This window comes from Caretta caretta, chromosome 6, assembly GCF_965140235.1.
Source record: "Caretta caretta isolate rCarCar2 chromosome 6, rCarCar1.hap1, whole genome shotgun sequence".
Lineage (NCBI taxonomy): Eukaryota > Metazoa > Chordata > Testudines > Cheloniidae > Caretta > Caretta caretta.
Genome location: NC_134211.1, coordinates 102,587,445 through 102,607,388, shown reverse-complemented (window position 1 = coordinate 102,607,388; position 19,944 = coordinate 102,587,445). Strand labels below are relative to the sequence as shown.

At 43.3% G+C, this 19,944-nt stretch overlaps 1 protein-coding gene across 6 annotated transcripts in view; it reads left to right on the top strand.

Moving 5' to 3' along the window:
- Positions 1 to 10,713, top strand: part of BTBD7 (BTB domain containing 7) — a 109,011-nt gene extending 98,298 nt beyond the window's left edge. For all 6 annotated transcript variants that reach the window (XM_048853258.2, XM_075129840.1, XM_075129839.1 and 3 more), the window contains 2 exons: positions 1,423 to 1,854; positions 5,499 to 10,713. In XM_048853258.2, the coding sequence (XP_048709215.1) occupies positions 1,423 to 1,854; positions 5,499 to 6,314 (1,248 nt within the window). In that variant the 3' untranslated portion in view covers positions 6,315 to 10,713. The remainder of the gene's footprint in view (positions 1 to 1,422; positions 1,855 to 5,498) is intronic.
- The last annotated feature ends 9,231 nt before the right edge of the window (positions 10,714 to 19,944 follow it).

The window sequence follows — 19,944 nt, the reverse complement described above, 5'->3', positions numbered from 1 at the left end:
AACTGCTTGTTGGAGGTGTAGAAAATTGGATGCTAGAAAGAGGGTGGTATTCATACATCGTAAAATGGGCTTGGAAGTGAAGAATTTTTACCAGTGAGAAAACGCATATTTTTATTATATCAAATAAATTAAGCTTATTTCCAGCATCAACCAGCAGTGGCATTTGTTGAAAGAAGTGGAGGAGACAAAGAAGGAATGTTAATGCTTCTTTTTGGAAAAAATGCTATAATATGGAGTGAAAATGTCCAGTGCCTGATTCCAGTGATGTTGGTTACATGTAGTCTCAGAATCTGAGAAGCTGTTGTCATTGTCACTGTGCAAAGCACTTGATGTTCAGACACTTCTCTCTTACCTTTAAAAAATTCTCATTGGGGAAAGGGCTGATAATCGCACAGACTCAAAGTAGATAGGAAGGTGAGAAGGTCTTTGCAATAATGTAATACAGTGGTGGTAAAATACACTGTTTTTGAACCCCCCGGGGGAACACCAGTAGATTTTTTTTAACTGATTACACATAAGAATTCTTACATTTGTCATTTAAAACAAACAAAAAAAAAAACCCCAAGCACCCACTAAAGAAGAGTTTTGTCTTTTCCTCCACTTGAACTGGTTGGTTAAATGTTGCAAAAACGGTGTTCCAGTGCTTGACACTGGTTTGAATTCTGATTTGTTTATTGGTTCAGTAACATTTGCAGTGTTTGCTATGCATGAACATTAGAGAATAGGTATACTTGTCCCCCAAAATAATATAGGTATTGCACAAGCATTCAAGCATGAGTAGGAGCAGACTGTGCTCACTATTTATTATTTGCTTTTTGTAATTTGTTGGTTATTTTCCTGTTTCAAAAAGCTTCCCTCTAGGCACTGAGCAAAAATTATACCATGTGACTTAAGTGACCACTCACTGTAAATAGTGAAAATGAGCAATTTGTGAACAACTTGTAGGCTGCAAATTGTTCATCCAAATGACTCTGAATACTTAAGAATAACAAATTGGTTCAAGAACAAGTCATGAAGAGTGAAAAGGACTAAATATTTAGATAGTAAGTCAGTCCTTGCCCCCTAAAGAATTTACAATGTGCCTGTACAGCACCTACTGTGATTGGTGGGAAGGGAAAGGGGCAATTTTGATTGAGGCCTCCAAATGCTGCTGGAATGCAAATAATACATTTGGATATCTTGATCACGGTGAGTAATTTGACCAGTGAAGCTGATGCAAGGCTCTCGCCTCTGACTCGTTCGTGATCAGCTCTTAGTCACCTTCTTTGAGTTTTTCAGTGTATTATTTAAAATGCTGGGACTAACTAGTCATTGTATTAATCTTAGATTACAAGTCCCAATCTTTGGTCAATTTTATAGGAAATCTGCCCCAAAAACCACAACTTTTTTTAATGTCTTCTATTTTGTTGCGTTCCCTTGCAGAATCCTCACAAGTTCTTTCCTGACGAGCGATTTGGGGATGAAAGTCCACTCCTAACTATGAGACAGTCTGGACGATGTCGAGTTAACAGCACTCCCACTGCAGAAACCATGTTTACAGAACTTGACTCTTATGTGGCCTTCCATCCACCACTGCCCCCTCCTCCACCTCCTTACCATCCACCAGCTACTCCTATTCACAGCCAGTTCAAAATGGGCTGGAAGCAAAGGGTGCCGAGTCAACATCCCTCACGTTCCTTTTCTTATCCATGTAACCATTCACTGTTCCACTCCAGGACAGCTCCTAAAGTTCCCCCACCCATCTACTTACATGGTGTCAAAGCAGCAGCACCCCCTGATTGCACTAACACTACAGGACTGGGGAGACAAACAGTAGCTGCAGCAGCAGCAGTAATGGCAGCTGAAAAGCAAGCAGTAAGTGCATCTTTTTTCCCCCCATTGAAGTAATTTGTTGAAAAGGAAAGTTAAGGTGAAATGTAATGACCTAACATGGCTTGGAGGGAGGTGCAAAGGCTGGGTTTATAACTCAGTGGGGAGCATAAATAAACCTTCTCCCCTCCACCCCTTCTGTAAAATACCTGAACCATCATGGTAGAGGGAGCCAAAACAGAAGGAGCAGAACTAGTGGAATAGACAGGGGCATAGGTGGATGTAGGTGTTACTCTTGCAATACATATTCACTTGAGAAGTAATGTAGACAGACAGGCATGTGGAGGAAATTCATGGAGAGTTCTGAATGCCTGGGGGGTAATTTTGAATTGGATTCTAAAATGAATAAGCCGGTGGCAGGTGATGGAGAGTGGGATATATGTATATGTAGAAAGCGTTCATGGATTAATATTTAAAGGTAAAGAAAAAATTGTGTAGGAAGACTGGCTTCCTTGAATGAAGCTGACTTCATTCATATGATTGGTTGTATGTCTGGATAGAAATGTAATTGCTAAAAGCACATTTTAAAAAGAAAAGTTTTAATGTTGACATTACTTGATATCAGTTCTAGGACTCCTAAACCTGTTTTGAGACTGTGCATGTCTCCCAACACACTATACTTCAGTTTCTGAAAACCTGCTTATAGTCACTCAGATCTTTCCAAATAATTTATATTTACTTAAATCTGACCTTCTGTATGCTTCTGCACTCAAAGGTGACTTGTTTTTCAGTTGGTAAAACTCAGTTCAGCTCTTTCTAAATCAGTAGTTCTCAAACTTTTGTACTAGTGACCCCTTTCACATAGCAAGCCTCTGAGTGCGACCCCCCCTTACAAATTAAAAACACTTTTTTTATATACATTTAACACCATTAGAAACGCTGGTTGCAAAGTGGGGTTTGGGGTGGAGGCGGACAGCCCATGACCCTCCTGAGAGGTCCCGACCCCCAGTTTGAGAACCCTTGTTCTAAATTATTTGAACTTGGTAGAAATTGTTTTCATATTTTAAGAAAAATATTCAAGAGCTTTCTTATGCTCCCATTACAAAATAGCCCTTTTTTAAGTGATTTCAAACTTGCCATGTACTTATTCCTCATATTAAGAAATGCCTTTGACATATGTTAGTGTCTGAAAGTCATGCACAAAGCTTGCATGCTTATTAGCCGCTAGATTATTAACAAGCAAATATATGGTGGGAACTCCACAGATTGGAGTGAGTGAAACTGCTTTTAAAGAAGGAACTTGATTTAAAACACTTGTATGTATGCTGCTTTGTATTCTCTTTAACATTAACTTAAAGAAACCCCCCGCTCTCTTGAATGCAAAGTAATAACTAAGTATTTAGCATAGGAATTGCCCTACTGGTCTCTGAACAGTGACCAATACTAGATATTTCAGAGAAAGGTGCAGGAAATCCTGTAGTAGACAGCCTGCCCACAGGAGAAGTTTCTTCCTAGCACACTCTGTTAGTAATTGCCTCATGCTAAAGCATAAGGAACCATTTTAAATATCCTTTTATCGTTTCTAACATAACTTTAGACATTGTCATCATCCATATAAATCCTTTTTTAAAAAAAATCTTACACCCTTGGCCTCTTTATCCTGTGGCAATGGTGCTCCAAAGTTGGTTTATATTTTGGGGTAAGAAGTATTTCCTTATTGTATTGCCTTTCAATTTCCTTGGTTGTCTCCTTATTTTTATATTATCTAAAAAGTCTAATAGGAATCCCAACTATCTTTTCTATACTTCATTATTTTGGATACCTTTAACTTGTCCCTTATTCATTTTCTTACCAGTTACAATCTTTTCAGTCTCTCTTCCTGTTGAAATCTTTCCATGTCAGTTCAATTTTCACTTTATCTCTGCGCCCTTCTTTTTCTGTTACCCTTTGAGATTGAGTGACTAGACTTAAACACAGTATCTCAGGTGAGGGCATACCATTAATACATAAAATGACATAATACATCCAGTCTTTCCTATCCCTGTTTTGTTAGACATACCAATGTTTGCTCAGCATGCAAAAGTGGGTGGGGGAGGGGGGAAGTGTTAATTGAGGTAGGGAAAAGTACACCTGGCTATTTTTCCTGAGTGATTACAATTAATTTAGGAGCCAGAAACATGTATGATTGTTTCAAATTATTCCTTCTCACTTGCATTTAACATTGACTTTTTACCTGCCACTTATGCTGCCTATTCACCTATCTTTGCTAGGTCCATCTGAAGTTCTTCTGTCTTCTCTAGTCTTAACTAAATAATTTTGTCATCTTACAAATGTTGTCATCTCACTACTCACTCCCTTTTCTAGATAATAAATATATTAAACAATTCCAGTCTTAGCAAAGAATCCTTGATAGAGTATCCTGCTGTATCCTTTTGCCATGCTGAAAATTGACTATTTATCCCGACTTGTCTTCGTTTCTAATCAATAAAAATGTTTACTTCTCAATCCATGAATATGTAGCTTCCTCAGTAGCCTTATATGAGGGTTCAAATTTGTCAGCTTCTTCTCCTTTATCCAGTCTTTAGCCAGTGTGGTCAAATAATTCTAGTAAAGTAGAAACGCACAATTTTCCTTCACAGCCCTTGTACTAGGTTATCGCTGTCAAGTCGTGTTCATCTAATGGTTTACTGGAGATGATAAAAGTAGAAATTATCATTTTCCTGGGAGGTTTATTGGTCTGTAATTGGCAAGATCACCTCCAAACATGTAACAAGGAGAGAAGAATCAATTTCGTAACTACCACAGCAATTTTAACTCAGCCATATTGTGTGCATATAAATATATAAAGCATAAATGTAATTATTCTGTATTTACAAAATACAGAATATGTGCAGAGAGGTTGCAACCAGATATATACATTTCCTGACTTTTATGCATTTAAATTCTCAGCCATAACGTTTCACTAATGTTGTGTTTTGCACTGAATGTATATTTTTTGAAAAACTAATATTGTAGGTGGCTGAAAGCAGTCATATTTAAAGTTTGTTGACTGGCAGTCTGAACTTGCACATGTAATACATTTTATTTTGTATTGTTTATTGAACAAAGGACTAAAATTATCTTCTTTGTCAATTGAAAGTAGCTACCATTTCATAAGGGAGAGGGGAAGAGAGATTGGACATGGTTTGCTCTTTGCAAGGGAGGGACATTCTCTTGGGATTTGATTAGTTGCATATTCCAATGTAGAAATGATATGCATGATCTTTTGCCTTTTACTTATTATTTCCAAGGGCAATGTGCAGAGTTGGATGTTTTCAATAGTTGCTTCTCAGTGCTAATTCTGGGTAATAACCTGCTTTTAAAGCTGGTTAGTGTGGATCAAATGTATGGAATACAGTAGATGAGTCCCTCCTCTAGGAAACTGAAAAGTAAACTACTGATTGGTATGGTGTGTGTGTGTGTGTATATCTATATATAAAAATATTAACTGATTTGCAGTAGCACATGCTCTTAAACAAGTTTTGAAACGATGTTGAATTTACTGGCCAGCGTTGCTCTAGAAGACTGAAGCGGGTTAGAAAGGAAAAGTATCACCAACTACTAGAGAAAATGATGATATAGATAAATGTTATTCAAATATAGAAGTAAAGGAAAATCCAACTAAAGTTAACTCTTTTTTTCTTTTCTAGTGTACTCAGCCCATGTTAAATGAGTTGATGCCAGATATTGCTATGGGTGTGTCAACGATGTCTCTAAAGGACAGAAGATTGCCAGAGCTCACTGTTGACACAGAATTAAGCCAGCCAGTAGCAGAGGTCGGACCTGGACCACCCCAGCATATTTCATGTATTCAGACTAGGCACATACACAGTTCTCGAAAGAAACAATCAATAGATCAAAAAATCGATACTCGAGAAAATCAACAGGAGTATCCAGATTTCTATGATTTCTCTAATGCTGCATGCAGACCTTCAACTCCAGCACCTAGCAGACATACTCCTTCACCTTCCCAAGGCATGTATTTTGGTCCAGATTTGTATAGCCACAATAAGGCATCACCGAGTGGCTTAAAGTCAGCCTATCTACCTAACCAGTTATCTCCTAAAAAGCAAGAGGATTCTAGGAGAGAATATGTGCTTTCCCAAGATGGGCATCAGCACAGACAAAAGAATGAGCCAATACACCTCGATGTCTTAGAACAACCTCCCCAGCGGTTGGACTTGGCATTGGCTGCCCAGGAAAATGCTGGTAATGGCCCAGTTCACATTAGGGGAAGAACAAAAATGGAAACTGACTTAACGTATGGGCTAACCTCTAACAGACCTTCACTCTCTACGTACAGCTCTGAGATACAAGAAGAGCGATCCAGCAGGAGACTGACAGAGGAAGAGCCTCTGGAACACGAAGCACAGAGAAATACAGATTTGGAAAGGGAAGATGCAGTAAGCAGAGGAAGGAGGTCTCCAAGCAAACCAGACTTTCTATACAAAAAATCTGCCCTCTGAAAGCAACCTCCACTATTTCTCTGTGCCTGAGAGTTGTGAAACACCCCATTCTTCACAGCTTTTGGCCTGACATTTGTCAGACAAATTCATTAATGCCAGCAGAAAACTCAATTTTGCTCACTTTTTTTGTATATACATTGCTTTATTAGAGACAGCATGCTATCAGTTTATTTTGAATGCTGCTTCTGGGTTTATTTTTGTGGTTTGAAGATATTAAGTCTTTACAAAAAATAGCTGGCACTTTTTTTTTTACAAATTGGTAGCCTTTTGCACCTGTACATTTATTTTACCAGTATTAGTTTTGTACTAATATGTTAAACTTTCTTGTTACATTTAAAGGACTGTATTTTCATACTTCTGCATTTTACCTTTCACCTCCCAGTTCTCTACGTGCATTGGGTTGCACACTATGAAATGTATTTTCTTATGAGATAGTAACAATGTGTTTATTTTTGAATTATGTAGGAATTCCAAAGAACAGCACATCAGAATACTTTTTTAGTAACATTGTTTGTTGAGGTCTGAAATCTTCCTGGTCTATCACTACTGCAAATCCAGTCTAATACCATTCTGTTTCACGAGTCATGGCAGCTGGTCTCCATTCATTCTGATTCAGCAAGTCTAGTCTAAAACATATGGCTGAGGCTTTCAAATGAACCTAACGATTTCGATTTCCAGGTCCCAGTGAAATTCATTCGAAGTTGGGTGTTGCTGCATTCGGCTCCTTTGAAAATCTCAGCCTACGTTATCTGGTCCATTTGTGATTTTGGAGAACTTCATGGGCACTGAGAAGTACTTATTATCAGACTCATATGATTGATTTGTGAAGAAAACTTAGAAATACTGCAGATTGATCGTAACATTACTGTGCTAGACAGGATACCCTTGAATTGGGCTGTGTGAAGGTCAGAGTTCAGAGGATTCATGCCAAAACCTAAAGCTCTAGGAAGATCAGGCTTAGTATCTGATGATGTCTAAATTATAACACTGTCAAATGAGAGGGCTGCCTCTCTAGTGGAGGTGCTGAAGTGACTGCTCATTGCCTTCTTTTGTTCTGCCTATGAGAAAAACAAAGGGCTTTAGTCTACCTGATGTCATTCAGTGTTCCTTAACATTTTAAAGTCTTGAATTTATCATTTCAGCTGTTCTCTTGTGAACAAATTCATGGACTGAAGAGTAACTGTGTTAGCTTCATTGGTTGCATATGGCTTAGTACTTTTTAAAATTACACCTCTAGCCCCTTGATTAAAACAGTAATTTTTTTTTTTTTGGGGGGGGGGGGGAGGCCTGACTCTTCCACTAACATGAATATAAGGTAGAGAGGAGACACTGGTGGTTTGGGTACGTCCCTTGCCATTGTGCTGCGGTTACACGGTATAAGGGGTTTAGTGATAGTCATTGAAAAGTCAACACTTGCCAATAGTTACCCCACACTTATTTCCCATTCTGAATGTTGTGAAGACTCTGGTATATGATACCACAGTGTAGTAACTTCTGGTAAATGCCTTTTTTTGGGTTGGTCACTATAACAAAAGATCTTGTAGCAGTTGAAGACCTCAATCAGTGTGAGCTAAAGACTATTTTAACCTTAAAAATGCTTAATGCTATTTAAATGTAAATCTTTTTCAATTTCCTTTAGTATAAGTCAATTTTCATGTAAAAGATAGGTGTCTCTTGTTGCCCATCCCTTCCCTGCAAAACTCAAAAACAACCTCCCCGCCTCTCATTAATGTATACAAGGCTTAGGAGCCATAAGACCTTATTGTGCAACTATATACTGAATTCTAAATCTAGAAAGTGGGGGTTGGGTAAACTATCATGGGTTTGTGATCTAATAAATCATAAACTCTCCTGCAGCGTTTTCATACCATGTTAAGATTCCTTTAAGGTACAGTCATGTTAGTCTAATGATACTGGGTGGTGAAGGTTGACTAAATCACAGTTGATAATTTGTTTTTTTCATCTTAGGAGGCTTGGTTTGAAATTTGGGTTGGGTCTCAAGTACAAAATGCATGTGGTGATTCTAACCTCATGTCTAATCTATGTTGTGTTCATAGAATTGTAACACAGTGTGACAGTTGTCCTGACCTCCAGCAATGTTAGGATGGGTTAACACTGGTGTCGCACTGGCTAGGGACTGAGGTGCATTGGTCTTGCTCTGTGAAGTCTGTCACAACATTTTCTAACACTAATTCTTAGCCATACGTACTCCTCCTCCCCCTCGACCCCCCCGCCATGCTCATGAGCACTAAAATCAATGTAACCCTCTCCCAAAAAGTAAATTACTACTTGCATTGAAGCCTGTGTTCAAATGTTAGTAACTTGGTCACTTTAAATCCTAGCTTCCAACAGAAGACTTACTTTTCTGTATAACTTATTTTACCTACACCTTGATAGGTCTGCTTACCGGAAACCTGTTTTAGCTATTGATGATATTTGATGTGGTACTGTATGGTAAACTGTGCCTCAAATCTCTTAGAAATAGTATGAGTAGTTATTTGGTGGAACTTGTGGAGGGGTGGCTTGTGAAGAAGGCTGACAAGTTTTTTGAGTATATTTTGAACGCACCCATGAAATGTGTTTGTGGTGGAATATGTTGGTGAAAAGCTTTTTATTGGAAAGTTTGTCTGCCCTTAGAAACCAGTTGCCACTTTCAAGATCTCAGAAGCTGGCATTTCACACCGTCAAGCAGTACTTAAGGAAAAAATCCATGAAAAAGCTTGACGTCCTTGACAGGCCATAAGACAATCAGGCCACTAAGACAATCTGCACTTTCACTTACTCATATTGATCTGGGAAGAAGATAGAGAATTGCTGCTGATCTCAAAATATTTTCAGCGGAGGGTAACCGTTTGTCATCTTTCGTTGGGGTTTTTCTTATTTTAAATTGTAGGATTTAATCTACATTCTGAATTGTCGGTAAAGTGTAATTACTGAAGCCAAAAGTTGCATGAGACAGCATTGTAGTAATTGTCCTCTAATCCCAGGGGTGTTTTATATTTTTGTGTATAGTAAACATACATCACTTCCCCTCCCTCCCCCCCCAAGTCCTAACCAGTTTAGAAATATCCTCAGTTAAGTGAGATGATTTTCTGTTTTTGTTTGTTTGTTTTTTGGTGGAACCTCCAGGTAACAGTGGCGTGTCTCTTGCAGATGTATCAAAGGAGTGTTGTCTAGTTTGTATTTCCTGTGTCATCACGGGAATCTCCTTGAGAAGAGACTTAGCTTGTAATGCTGACAGTTGTTTCTTCTAGTTTTTAAGTAGTATAGGCAAAGTAGTCCAAATTATGCCCTTGGTTTAAGTTGATACAACCCATTTTTAGTGAATGGAGTTGCCTCTATTCATCCCAAGGTTAAATTTGGCCCCAGGCTTGTATAACTGGACATGTGAAACCTAATAAAAAGAATACATGCATCCTACTCTTTAGAAGCATTATGCTGAAACTAATCTTCACTCCCCTCACCCCAAAAAGCAGCTGACATACTGGGGTAGTGAGTTGTCTCAGCTACTTAATACAGGGAAAGATACTAGTTACTAATTAATTAAAGATTTAATTAAGACATGTTACCATTCCCTATGCTATACTTCATCTCTTTTCAGTTTATTGGCTGCAGCAGAAGCCCCTTGTTTACATGACAGACTTTCAAATTAAAGTGGGAATTCTAAGATCTCTCTGTTCTTCCATATAGTTCTGAATTAGAGAGAAGAACACTGCTTACCCATTTAACATTGTTTGATGCAAGATCCATCAATAGATGTTTACTTCACAAATCATAGGATGATTTCCTGTTCTTGGTTTATTTAATGTTCATTTACTTGAAAACATCAGTACACAATCTTTTATTCAAAAACAAAACACAGATTTCTCCTTCCCCCCGCCCTCCCCCCGCCCCATTTGCCAACACTGTGTATGGATGAATACCTTAATTCCTGAAAAGGATGCTTCCTTTAAATTGTTTTGCTGGGTTTTTTTCGTATCTCTCTACTTCTGGAAGGTGGTCTGGCCTTCTGCAATGTTACATTTTGTTTATTGTCCTTGTGCTGTTACTGGTAGTCAAGTGCCTTCAATGCTAAAGGCTCAGAAAATTTTCTTAAACTGACTTCATGTCCTATGCAAGTGTTTTTTCTATAACCTGCATAACCAGTACTTTGTAAAACTTGTTTACGCTTCAATTGTACATAGTGTTTTTTTTAAAAATAGTATTTTATTTAGGTACCTCCAAACTTGAATTCTAGTCTCGTGTGATGCATTGTAAAACAATACATTTCTCTTTTGAGTACCATTACAGTTGTAAAAAGGTTTTCACTGGTTCTATTTTTCTACTGTTGCTGAGAAGCATGTACCATGACTTTATCCTACATATAGTTGGCATTTCAAATAAATGGCTTGTATAGAAAGTGCTTGTGTAAAGCTTTTTCCGTTCAGCCACCTAAGACAATTGTTTCATATCCATCAGCATGCTCTTAATTGATAGAAATATCCCTGTTGACTTATTGGAGGAATAGAGCACATCTTAATTACTATAATCATAGTTACCTGTCTGAGTTTAGAGTCAATGCTGTCAAAAAAAGGAAAATATAGAGAAAAAATATTTCCCTGTAACAAAGAGTCTTAGAGGAAGAGAGTAGATTATAGGTGCTTGCTCTTAGAACAGGACGTTCTTCTCAGACATTGCCTTGAATTTTAAGGCTGTGATTCACACTAATGGGAGAATGGGAATTCAAAGGTAGTGATTTTGCTCATTAAATAGTTATGTATTTTTAAAAGGTTTTATTTGGGTAAGTGAACTTTCCTATCTAGGGCCAAGTTGATCTTGCTTTATTTAGGTGACTAGTCCCAGGGAAGGCAAACAAATTGTTAGTAAGGCAGCAGGACTTGGCCCTTGACCTAGAAGCCATTTATATCCTAAAGAGAACAGAACAGTTGAAGACCTTCACTAAACACAGAGCATTCATTTCATGGACAATTTGCAGTTACCCAAATCAGTTAAGACGTATGAAATCAATTTCTCAAATTTACAGTATTTGATTATTTCAAAGCTGTAAGTTAGGTTTACATATGTAAGCCAGGCTACGTTGAATAGTTTGATTTTGAACTGCAGCTGACTTCTAGGTTACCTTATATTTAGTTTTCTTTTCTGCCTGATGCCTCAGGTGCATTACAAAACAATGTTTCCCCCTTTGAGAATAGGGGCATTACTTCCTACATCGTAAAATAAGTTAGTGCCAATTTTAAAATGGCTTTTTTCACAAGTCATGTTCTTCCAGACTGATTCTGGGGCAGGGGGGCAGTGTTCCAGCTTTAGGTTCTTTAGGAAAAAAGCAACTCTAAAGTATATTAGATGCAAATTCAGACTACAGAGGTAAAATAGCTGGTGCAATGTATAAGCGGCCACTGATCTCTTCAGTTAAACTGCTTTACTTGATGTGTTTAAAAATGCAGTGTAAAAACAGTTGTTTTCAAAGTATGCCTCTTCCCATGAAATTCATATGCAAACTGCTAACTTCTAATGGCAATATTTGGATAAAAATCTAGTCCTTCACAAGGAAACTATCTACTTAGTGTCTGAAATGGTGATCTAATTCTTTAAGAGCACTGCCACCTTTATAAAATTGCTTGCTAGCACTAAAAACTGTTTGATGTGGGCAGAGACGTGTTATAGATCCTGAAACCTGTCAGATTAGATAGTAACCTAGACTGTATGCTTTCCCTGGGTGCTCCCACTGATTATAGTAGTTGCCTCTACCCTTCCTGAACTGTTTACTTTGCCTTGCTCCCCATCTTAGGCTGCCATGGCTGGAGGAATGACAGCAATTGAGTTAAATGCCAAAGGATCCAACTCAACTGATGTAATTTCCCACAGCCTCCTGGAGCCAACTTTCCTTCCTTCAAAACACACTTCTATTGCTTTCAAACAGCACCATCCTTCCTGCTACTCAGACCTGTAGCTTCTTCCAAACTTCACCCCTTTACTTTCAAGGTGGGTTGCCATTTGAATAGAAGGCAGCCTTCCACCACAGATCTTAAAAGTTGCCTGCCAGCAGAGTTCAGCTACCTGGAAATCAGGAAACAGACCAAAGGTTTAGCTTGTGAGAACTAACAATTGTTTCTAAAACAGATTTCAGGCTCAGCAGTTATATGCTGGTCTTTGGTGATTACAGTAAGCAGTAGTGGATGACCTTAAATCACTTCAGAATAGCTTTATTACTGATTAAGGAGGACCTTAATTGGTGTCCTGTCTCCATGGTTCACCCCTGTGCCCAGTATTATCTATTAAGATGGCTGATTTCCCATTACTTCTGCTAGGATTACTCAAATTAATGCCTTTGCCCCACCATAATTCAGTTGTTTCTTCAAGTGCTTGCTCATGTTGATTCCATTCTAGGTGTGTACGCGCTCACGTGCACAATTGTCAGACTTTTGCCTTAGCAGTATCCGTAGGGTCGGCTGTGGCACCCTCTTGAGTGCCATACTCATGCGTTGGTAATTAGGCACCACCAACCCTACACCATTTCAGTTCCTTCTTACTGCCCGTGATGGATGGTTGGAGCGCCTTGTCTTGCAGATCACAAGAGCATTATTGGTTCTTTACAGCCTGTTATCTTCTTTGTACATAGTTTGTAGGTACTTAGCCATTAAGTGTTAGTTGGTAGCTGAGTCCCAGCTGGGACTTCACCCCAGAGCAGGGCATGCCCTGCTCTCCTGGCTTCAAACCATGCTACTCATGCAGCAGGCCGATGCCTATCAGTGACCCCCACAACAGCTGCTTGATGTGTTTGGGGGAATCCCATAGAAAGGACAAATGTCGAATCTGTAAGAACTTTTGCCCTAGAACCAAAAAAAGGAGCGGGATATCCGCTTGAGGGCCCTCCTCATGGAGGCTGCACTTCGTCCTGCACTGGAGCCCTCCCACTCGGCCCCCACGCCGAGCACTTCAGCATCAGTGAGGAGCACACCACTGGCACCGGACTCTACCCAGCACCATTCCCCCTCGCCGGTGCCAAAGAAGCAGCAAAAGAAGAGGCGGCCCCCGGCACCAGAAGGAAAATGGGCTTTGGACACAGGACAAATGTCTGGCCATGTGCCCGCCCCAGGGCTTTAGGAGGGTACTGTGGAGGTCAGATCCCCCAGCCTGACCAGGGATCCACCTTTGACTCCAGGGAGCAGCAGGAGACCTCGGTCTCTGCCAGGGCCCTCATTGCCAGAAGTGGCCCTGGTGGCTGAAGAACAAGTAGGCTGACTGGCACCACACCAGGCAGACACTCGCTAAGACCCCAAGATCTAAGGGCAAGGTGATTATGGGAGTACTTCACAGGGCAATGGAGCGCTCTTGGTCACTGGACCGCAGGCACAGATCTCCATCTCTGTGGCCTCAGACCTGGGCACTGTATCCTAAGTCTCCGACTAGAAGGCTCAGGTCCTTGGCACGCTCTCCACCTACAAGACATGGGACAGTGGAGTCAAGGTGCCGGTCCCCATACCATTGGTACTGGCGAGCTTCCTGTAGCCCAGACGTTCTCCCAGATGTCAGTCCTGGCCAGGGCAGAGCCACACCTTGTCATGGCACGGGTCGCCTTTCCCCTCTCCCCCTCCTGCTTTTTGGCAAGCAGGCATCGTTCCTTGCCCTTGCTTTGCCAGTCACCAACCAGAATAGGCCTCAACAACTCCACCCTAGTTGCTGGAAGGGCAGTGGTCCGAGTCAGACCCGGAGTTCAGCCCCTTGCCAAGAAGGGGTGATTCACAGCTGACTCGTGAGGCCGGTGCAGCACCCACAGCGATATGACAGCCGGGACAGGGGCCCGCTCAATGGCCATATTGGAACTCGTGGGGCATGCCTGTAATGTCGGTCCTGTGTTCCCACCAGCCTTCCCTGGCCACCTCAGACAAACTGGACCCGGCCCAGAGTTGGAATGCAGTGCCGAATCTGATGTGGGGGCAGCGCAGCAAGCCCCTGCACTGAAGGAGCCGTTGCTGGAGAGGGAGGAGGACCCTGTCCCTCCACAGGTGGTGCAGTTGCCAGCGTTGTCCCCAGACGAAGCTGTGACAGGTCCCTCCCAAATGGGCAGTCTCCCTGACATGGCTGCTAATTTGAAACTACAGTTTGAGATTGCTGAGGAGTCTGACTTTGTTATATCATAGAATCATAGAATATCAGGGTTGGAAGGGACCTCAGGAGGCCATCTAGTCCAATCCCCAACTAAATCACCCCAGCCAGGGCTTTGTCAAGCCTGACCCTAAAAATCTCTAAGGAAGGAGATTCCACCATCTCCCTAGGTAACACATTCCAGTGCTTCACCACCCTCTTAGTGGAAAAAGTTTTTCCTAATATCCAACCTAAACCCCTAAATCCCACTGCAACTTGAGACCATTACTCCTCGTTCTGTCATCTGACCCCTGAGAACAGTCTAGATCCATCTTCTTTGGAATCCCCTTTCAGGTAGTTGAAAGCTGCTATCAGATCCCCCCTCAATCTTTTCTTCTGTAGGCTAAATAATCCCAGTTCCCTCAGCCTCACCTCATAAATCATGTGCTCCAGCCCCCTATCATTTTTGTTGCACTCTGCTGGACTCTTTCCAATTTTCCCACACCCTTGTAGCATGGGGCCCAAAACTGGACACAGTACTCCAGATGAGGCCTCACCAATGTCGAATAGAGGGGAATGATCATGTCCCTCAATCTGCTGGCAATGCCCCTACTTATACAGCCCAAAATGCCATTAGCCTTCTTGGCAACAAGGGCACGCTGTTGACTTATATCCAGCTTCTCATCTACTGTAACCCCTAGGTCCTTTTCTGCAGAACTGTTGCCTAGCCATTCGGTCCCTAGTCTGTAGCAGTGCATGGGATTCTTCCGTCCTAAGTGCAGGACTCTGCATTTGTCCTTGTTGAACCTCATCAGATTTCTTTTGGCCCAGTCCTCTGATTTGTCTGTCACTCTGTATCCTATCCCTACCCTCCAAAGTATTACCTTCGCCACCGGGGCCTGGGTCACACTGTCCAATTGGGGGGTCCTCAGAATTGCCAAATCGCTGTGGCAAACCCCCTCTTCCATTCCACCGACTTCTAAGAAGGCGGAAAAGATGTCCCTGTGAAAGGGTTCAAATACCTCTGCACACACCCTCCTGCAGTGTCCCTGGTTGTGTCAGCTGTGAATGAAAGGGACAGGCAGGGCCACCTTAGTGGCACACAAAAGAACAAAGATGCCAAGAGACTTTATTTATTTGGCAGAAAGATTTGATGGCCAGCCTACAATTCAGGGTGTCCAACCACCAGGCCCTGTGAGGCAGGTACAATTTTTAATCTGTTGGACTCCAAAAGAGGCCCTCCAATGATACCGAGCCCAGTTCACTCCTTTGGTGGACGAAGGCACAGTGATGGTGAGGGGAGCCCTCCAAGAGGCCTGGGACACACTGATTCAGCAGCCAGGGTGATTGCCTCCATGCCATGAGGCGCAGCTCCTGGCTGAAGTCCTCCACCTTTTCCCAAGAGAGGCAGGCCACTATTCAGGACCTCCTGTTTAAGGGGCGGGGCTCTTTGAGCTGACTGACTCAAGGCTCTACAGCCTTAGACTCCCGGGCCACCCTCCGCTCTTTGGGCCTTCACACTCCTCAACAGATCAAGAAGCCATTCCATCCTACATCTCTGCGGTCTAGGTCCTGGGGAACTCCCTGATTGGGCTCCTACAGGAGAAAGGAGAGCCAAAGGGTCTAAGCAGTGACACCTGTCGTCTTCCCACCCGTCTGACCCTCCCAGAAACCAGGGAGGCCAGAAGCAATCATTTTGAGGGTGCACTCAAGGATGACACCCAGGTCACTTCACTGGATCCACCTTTCCTCGACTGCCTCCACCCCTTCCTATCAGCCTGGTCTTGGCTAACCTCGGATTGTTAGGTGCTTGACCCAATTTCCTCAGGCTATACCCTGCAATTTGTGGCCCACCTCCCTTCCCCACCCTCTTCAGGGACCGTTCTCATGAGCAACTGCTTGTCCAGGTCAAAAACCTATTGCACCTGGGGACAGTGGAGGAGGTTCCTTGGGACATGAAGGGAAATGGGTTCTACTGCAGCTACTTCCTAATCCCAAAAGCAAAAGGGGGCCCCAGACTTCTCCTTGACCTGCATTGTCTCAACAAGTCTCTCAAGAAGTTTTGCATGGTCTCTCTGGCCTCTATCATCCCCTCCCTAGATCCAGGAGACTCGTACGCTACCCTTGACTTGAAGGACGTGTATTTCCGTATTTCCATTTTCCTGGGGCACAGGCGCTTCCTTCGTTTCTTGCTGGGCCAGGTCCACTTACAATTCACAGCAATGCCCTTTGGTCTCTCGTCAGGCCTGAGTGTGTTCACGAAGTGCATAACGCCAGTGGCCGCTTACCTATGGCATTCAAATTTACCCATACCTCAACAACTGGTTACTAAAGGGCGGGTCCCAGGATGAGGTGTAGTGGCATCTCGATCTGGTGCTATTAATAAATGAGAAAAAGTCAACCTTAACCCCAGTACAGCGCACAGAATTCATTAGAGTGGTCCTCGACTCTACTTGGGCCAGAGCCTTCCTCCCTGAGACTTGGATGCAAGCCATGGTGGACCTCATCTCATCCATGCAAGCCCACCCTCTCACCACTGCTCACACATGCCTGTGATTGTTGGGACACATGGCAGCCTGCACTTATGTGGTCCAGCATATGTGGCTCCGCCTCAGGTCCCTGCAGGCGTGGCTGGCGTCGGTCTACATCTCCAACAGGCACAGCATGGACCGGGTGATTGGGGTTCCGGAACATGTACTGTCATCACTCACCTGCTGGCAGAATCCTACATCAGTGTTGGAAGGAGTCCCCTTTGTGGCTCCATCCCCGTTTGTGACCTTCATCTCTGATGCATCAGACCTGGGGTGGGGAGCCCACCTGGGCCATCACAGCATGCAAGGTCATTGGTCAAGTCATGATCGCTCCCTGCAAATCAACGTCAGGGAGTTCAGGGGCAGTTGGCCTGGCCTGCCAATCCTTCCTACCTCACATAGAAAGCACGGTGGTCCAGGTCCTAACAGAACACAGCAACTATGTTCAATATCAACAAGCAAGGTGGAGACTGACTGTCTGCCCTTTGCCAGGAAGCCCTAGGGCTTTGAGACTTCTGTCTGCAGCACGACATCTATCTTGTAGCCACTCACCTTCCCAGGGCCAAGAATGCTTTGGCAGATCGCCTCAGCAGGATCTTCTGGTCTTGCCACGAGTGGTCCCCTCCCTCTGTTAGTGGTCAGCTTCATCTTCCACAAGTGGGGAACTCCCCAGGTGGACCTGTTTGCATCCAGACAGAACAGGAAATGCCAAGTTTTCTGCTTGATTTGCGGCTCCCTGTTGGATGCTTTTCTGCTCCCATGGTCGGGGGCTCTGTTTTACGCCTTCTCCCCAGGACTTTAATTCACAGAGTCCTCATGAAGATCAAGCAGGACAGGGCAAAGGTGATCCTCATAGCAGCAGCGTGGCCTCACCAGCACTGGTTCAGCACACTTCTGGACCTCTCGGTGGCTGCTTTGTTACCGTTACCACTCTGGCCAGACCTACTGTCCCAAAACCACGGCAGTCTTCTGCATCCGAATCTGGCGGCACTACACCTGACTGCTTCGCTGCTGCATCGTTGAATGAGCAGGAGCAGCAGTGCTCAGCCGATGTCCAATAGGCCCTATTGGGCAGTAGAAAGCCCTCCACCAGAGCGACCTACCTGGCCAAATGGAAGTGGTTCACCTGCTGGACCTCAGATAAAGGTGTTCAGTCTGAACAAGCGTCGCTGCAGTTAATCTGGGACTCCCTTCTGCATCTCAAGCTCCAAGGCCTGTCCCTTTCATCTATCAAAGTCCACTTGGTGACTATCTCGGCTTTCTGTCCGCCGCTCGGGGGTAGGTTGGTTTTCGCCCAGGACATGACTGTCAGGTTCCTCAAGGGCCTTGAGCACCTCTACCCGCATGTCAAGGACCCCATTCCTCCCTGGGACCTGAATCTGGTGCTGTAGTGGCCCACAGGACCCCCCCACTTCGAACCTCTGGCTTCCTGCTCTTTTTCCTGTCCTGGAAGGTCGCATTCCTGGTCACAGTAACATCTGCCTGCCAGCTCTCTGAGATTAGGGTGCTCACCTTGGAACCACCCTATATGGTCTTTTACAAAGACAAGGTCCAGTTGAGTCCACACCCGGCTTTCCTGCCCAAGGTGGTCTCTGTTTCATATGAGCCAGGACAGGAAAAAGAGCAGGAAGCCAGAGGCTCGAAGTGGGGGGTCCTGTGGGCCACTACAGCACCAGATTCCCTAGATATTAGGAAGGCGTTGGCCTTCTACATTGTAAGGCCCAAGCAAGTTGATGCAATTGTTCAGCACAGTGGCTGACAGGATGAAAGGTCACCAGTGACCACTCAAAGAATTTCTTCTTTGATCACAGCCTGCATTTGCCACTGCTATGATCAGTCGAAGGTAGAATCATAGAATATCAGGACTGGAAGGGACCTCAGGAGGTCACCTAGTCCAACCCCCTGCTCAAAGCAGGACACCACCCCGGTGCTTGTAACCACCCACCTGCCCAGGGTGCAGGCCTCTTCAGCAGTTTTTTTAGCCCAAGTGCCTATCCAGGACATCTGTAGGGCGGCCACCTACGTCCCACTACACACTTACCCAGCAGGCCCGCAACAATGCTGGCTTCAGTAGGGCAGTACTACAAACTGCTAAACTTTGAACTCTGAGCCCACCTCCAAAGATTCTGTCTGAGAGTCATTTAGAATGGAATCAATATGAGCAAGCACTCGAAGAAAAAAAAGGCTCCCTACCTTTTGTAACTGTTCTTTGAGATGTGTTGCTCATGTCCGTTCCATTACCTGCCGTCCTCCCGCTCTGTCGGGAGTTGCCGACAAGAAGGAACTGACAGGGCATAGCGTCAGTGGTATCTAATATACCGACCCATGAGTGTGGCAGTCAAGAGGATGCCATTGCTGACCCTACAGATCCTGCTAAGGCAAAAGTCTCTGACAAATGTGCATGTTGATCAGCCAATTGTTCTAACAAATATTAGTGCAAGATCTCACAAGAAGTCCATTCTCTGGAAAGTTTTACTTAAAGTGAGTCAGGCATCTTAGAAGCCAGTATCTCATCTGTAAGGAAAAAGGCTAAGATCTGTTCTGTATGTATTGCAGATTTGTTTTGCTACTTAACCATTTAAAGAGACTTCCATTACAGAAAGCTCTTGGTTAAAGGCACTGTTGTTCTGGGAGATCTGAGTCTTCCCTAGTTTTTATTTCAGTAAGATGCACTTGCTTGCTTTGGCTGATATCACCTTTGGGCAAAGTTTGAAGTTGCTATTTAAAAACCAAGTTCACTTACTTGATGTGGTTACCTTGTGGGCTTAGTGACTCCTTGAGTAGGATTGGATGAGGTACCTAGTTACTTTCCAATCAGCTGTTTATCATCCTTCCTGTTGTCCTTGCCTCTAGTTTCTTTTTACAGTGGAAGTCTCATGACCGTATACAGGAAGTTGGCTAAATCTATACACACCAACAGCCTTATTCCTGGGTTGAAAGATTTACTGTTTAGACTGGATGCATAAAGCCTAAACTGCACAACAGTAATTTTAAAAGCAACCATGACATGCAGA